This window comes from Etheostoma spectabile, chromosome 14, assembly GCF_008692095.1.
Source record: "Etheostoma spectabile isolate EspeVRDwgs_2016 chromosome 14, UIUC_Espe_1.0, whole genome shotgun sequence".
NCBI classification, from domain to species: domain Eukaryota; kingdom Metazoa; phylum Chordata; class Actinopteri; order Perciformes; family Percidae; genus Etheostoma; species Etheostoma spectabile.
The window spans coordinates 4,415,873-4,420,747 of NC_045746.1; the positions used below are offsets into that span (position 1 = coordinate 4,415,873).

Consider the following 4,875-nt stretch of genomic DNA (forward strand, 5'->3'; position numbering starts at 1 on the left):
TTTTCTCCATATCGCCCAGCCCTAGTTTGAACAGATTTCTTTATGTAATTTCACCCATTGTTTTCATTAATCTAACTCTGCATTTTTGTTTGCTTCCTTCTTTAAATACTTCCTCCACATTGTCATTTCTTTTCTTTTTTAATTTGAGACTTTGCTTGTTTTTCCTTTCTGCTGCCCATACATCATCCATAGCCTGTCCCTAGCCCGTCTTTGCCATCTCACGGTGGCAGAGATGTGTGCCCTGCCAGGGTGGTGGGCCCTGCTTGCTTGGTAAGAGCAGATCTCTGGAAACATTGTGACTAATAAACAGGGTTGTCCCCGGCACCTTGCAAGTCCAAAAGGCTAGTCAACACTTGTGGTGTGGTTGATTTGTAGCCCTTAAGGTGTTTCAAAGTTGCTTTCTCAAATGATATAAAACACATCTAAAAGTGATGTCACAAGCATTTAGATGTTGGGTTTGCTGTGCTTCCTTCTCTTTTACCTCTCGTCTTGTCATGTACTGTCGCCCGTGTGATTGTGTGGTTTTGATGTCTTTTCCTCCCCGTTACTCCTCCCTGTTCGATTAGAGTCAAATAGAAGCAGAAAGTAAAGACTCACTTGTCTCGGACTATGTGAGATGAAAGCAGATGTTGCTGTGTGTCTGTTCTTTCACACTCTGCTGAAGTGTGTGTTCTTATAGAGGAAGATGTTTGTGCACTGTGCAAAACCTAACTCTGTGTGTCTGTGTGTGTCTGTGTGTGTCTGTCTGTGTGTGCGTGTGTGTGCGTGTGTGTGTGCGTGCGTTCCACAGTATGAGTCATCGGGCCTGGGTCTTATCAGCAGCAGACTGAGAACTACACTGAACCGGATCCAGGAGAGCCTCATTGACATGGTAAGAATGTAACTCTCTCTCTTCCTCTACTCTCTGCCTCACTTTCTCTTATAATCACTTTCCTTTTCTTTCTTTCTCTTTTACCATCGCTCGTTACCTCTTCGCCTGTCTCATTTTCTGACACAAACATGCTTTTCTCCACTCCTCTTTTCTCGTGTGCCTCTCTCCTCTTTAAATCTCTGTATTTTTTTGCTAATCCATTATATCCATCCTGACCATGTGTCTGATCTCACAGCCCATATCACCACAAAATGCATTATGGGTCATCATTATCTGGCCAGTGGTCACTTACCCATACACACACCTCCCTCTGTTTAAGTGGCCACGCCAGGGTGGATGTGTGTGTGTTATTCCATTAGGGCACTCAATCCCTACTCCCCTGTGTAAAACTACATAGTGACAATTAGTCTGGTGCAGACAACACTCTCTATACTTTGTCTGATAGTGTATCTTTTGCAATCTGTCTCCTCTGTTACATGATGAAGCAAGTGTCATCTCTCACTTCTGCCTTTCATTCGTCTCCAAAATATTAGACAGGCTTTTTGGCCTGTGCTCAAAGAAGCCATACTTTGACTTTAGTCTGGCCATAATCTGCAATTTCACAGATGTTTTGCTTCCTGGAAGAAAATAGGAAATTTTATTAATGTTTTGGCTTGGTTTTTCTCTATTTTTAGTTTAAAAAAAAACGATGTGTTGTGTCCCTTGAGTCTAGTTATGGTAGAAGACAAACAGACATGGATTGTCCTGTAGGGGAAATCTGTTTTATTCACATTGGAATTATACATTGACAACTACATCAATGGATACATAAAGACAAGTACATTAACAAGGAAGACAGAGCTATACAACGTCAGCATGATAGGTTTTCTGCAGTGCTATCACAGAAGGGACAAAACTGTGAGTGAATGGCTCTCCAAACTCATACTTCAGTAGTTCTGTCTTCAAATCTGGACAGTAAGACTAGCTGTTATTTATTTCAAAATGTAATAGGTTATTTACACATCTGTTATATGCATTATTATTATTCAGAAGAGCTCAGTTCAGAAGCTCTAGAAAAAAAGTAATTAATTTAGCTTTTCATTCAGTCCAGAGCTAGAGACCAATTTTGCTTATGCATAGTTAAATTGGATTTTTATTATATGTCACAATATGTGACTCACAATACTCCCATCAGTTCTGAAAATGAAGAAGAGAGTGTATTATTTTCCCATGGAGAGATCTTGTATAATGTTTTATTTTTCTGAGAACCTGTGGGGCTTTCTATCTGTTTCTCTCAAATATCCTTTCTAATTTCATCAATGTGTTCACGTAACACCACATACCATGCTGCAGGACAAACTAATCATTTTGCCATTTAGTGTTTTTGTTTTTTGCCTCTGAAATGTGACTGTCAATCCCATTAACCATCTAATAACATGCTGCCATGGCAACCATCAACACCAGTCACATCTTAAATGTACATCTGAAGCAAGGTGAACGGAGTGAATTGTTTCCAACCAGCACCACTTTTGCATGTTGATATAATCAGTAGTTTTCCATAGGAGGAAGCACTCAGCATCCAAAGTCTTTATTTGACAGAGCAGAATAATGGCCTTTCGCTGTGATGGCAATGCTGGCTACTTTTACTGTGATGTGTATGGTGTTGCAATGCAAGGTTGGACTAAGGAGGAGGAAAAAATGAAAGCAAAATAATGCATGAAGTCAAAGGGAAGTAAACTGATAAGAGTCAGAAAAGAATAATGAGTATCAAAACTTTAAATTGTATTAAGCAGTAGCTGCTGCAACATATTTTCTTCCCTCGGGGGGCACTATAGCAACTATTTACACCCCAGTTATTTTCTCGCTAAATTGCGAGCTATTTCAAATATGGGAGAAGCTTGATGCTCAGCTGTGGAGAATATGTTTATTCTCTGAACTGTTTACCTGATCAAATGAACACACACAAACTAATGGACAGACTGTGGGGAGAAAGAGAACAGAGACGTGGGTTTTTGTGAGTGAGAGTTCTCTTAAGAGAAAAATAAACGATGTTAAACCTTTAACGCGTGAATGCACGCATTTCAGATGAGCATAATCATATCACAGGCCGCGTGATATTAGATCTATTTAAAACCCCTTTAGAGGGAGGACACTGATTCTGGCTTTGTATTTACACCCATCCTTTCTCTAATGTATTGGCAAATGCTTTTAGCCTGTCCTTTCTCATATGCAAAACTATTTTAGCTCATCTCTATAAATCATTCAATGTTGGAAAAATGCCCTATTTTCCAAGCTTTCGCAGCATTCCCCCTTTTTCTTTCATATCTGTCTTTTTCTGCTCTTCTGTGTTCCACATCGTGATCTGCGCTCAAAAATCTCACAAACGCACACTTTTTTTAGCGCTCTTGTTACCACAGCTAATGGACAGTATAATGTCATTAATAACAATTTATATCTAGTTTCCATATGGATTTTAAATCCTGCACGTTTAAATGTAGGTGTCTCCACTCCAAAGTGAGAATGTTTTCACGTTGAGTACTCAAACACACTCCCTCTGCATACAAATACACAGACCCAAACACTCCAGAGATTGCAGCAGTGTAGACCTCATTTGTAAACAGATTATAAAGTTAATTACACACTGCATTTCAATTGAGCAGCCGAATCCTTGCGGTTTTGTTCCCCTGATTTGCCGTCACAACTGTTTGATTCCAAAAACCAATGTGCTAGTAATGACTCCGAGTCCCATATGAATGGCAACAAGATTCCATCTAATCTCGTCTCAGGTACTGAGTTGTTTTAGCTTAAATTGGGAGCACCACGGGGGAAAAGTAAAAGATCATCGCCTCGTTTATGTTCTTTTTCTCTGCCTCCGTTATTCTTGATTACCTCTCTGTAACTCCAACGCGTCTCTGCGCTTGACAGTTTTCATTTCGAGTTCACTCCCTTTTGACTTTGAATATTTCATTGAGATTGTTTTCAAGGTTGTGTGGTTAGGGAACAACGTTTTGAGAGTGGCAGAGATGTAACTTCCTTGTTCACATATTCGTTCTCCACAAAACACTTGTTACATAATGTTTAATGACACAGGCTTTCATCAACACCGGTTTCTAGTTCAAATGTATCATCTTTGCCTGCGTTTGAACCGAATTATTTTACTTGAAAGGAATCAGCTGTCGCATAAAATAATATACTAATAATTTACTTACAATCCTACTTACAAATTCAAGTCCTTTCATGATATTGCTTGGGCCAGGTTTGATTACAGTGCCTTATCAGAATGGTCCGTTTGTGGCCATATTGTCCCTGCCAGAAAGTTCAGCTGTGGCAGTTTTTGAGAGCTGTTGCTGCAGGCAACATTGTGAAGAACTGTCATAGGCTAGCATTTGCAATTAAGGCCACTTCTGGTCCACCAACCTTTCACTTCTCTCAAAACTAAAACCATCAGTATTTACTCTTTCAAGCTTCAGTTTTTGTCACTTGTTTTTCCAACTCTTACTCTCTCATTTCTTCCTGTAATTTTCCTCCTTCCATTTTTATCTGTTTGTCCTATTGCCTCTGTTTTAGTAGCTGTTTGCTAGTGATTACATGCCTATCAACTCTCAGAACAGACAACTGCTTGTATAGTTCCTCCCAGTTTATCGGTGCTTCTGACTGAATATACTGTACGACGACGTGTTCGTATGTGTATTTATTTCAGTGTTCACTGTCGGCCCAGGCACGAAGATAAGATTATTCATCTGGAAATTGTGTTGGGTTTTTTATTGTTTGATCTTAGTCTTACAATTACTGAAGTCAACCCACAATTTGTGACGATAGATGTGTGTTTGTGTGTGCATACGCTCGCTTCTGGGTACTCGGCTTTTGCATAGAGTGGGACTTTTCCATGCCTGGCACTGAAACAGGAATGAGAGGCCGGGTAATTTCTGTGTTGGCAGCCGTCTTCTGGCAGTGAGGGTGCTTGCAGAGATGCACACAAAACACACACACACACACACACACACACACACACACACACACACACA

General features: G+C 40.1%; 1 protein-coding gene across 2 annotated transcripts in view; it reads left to right on the forward strand.

The window, feature by feature from the left end:
- Positions 1–4,875, forward strand: part of vps50 (VPS50 subunit of EARP/GARPII complex) — a 114,019-nt gene that overhangs the window by 85,145 nt on the left and 23,999 nt on the right. The window contains exons 22-23 of one of the 2 annotated variants that reach the window (XM_032535044.1): positions 193–270; positions 791–871. In XM_032535044.1, coding sequence (XP_032390935.1) covers positions 193–270; positions 791–871 — 159 coding nt within the window. The remainder of the gene's footprint in view (positions 1–192; positions 271–790; positions 872–4,875) is intronic. The other variant, XM_032535045.1, reaches the window with a different exon arrangement.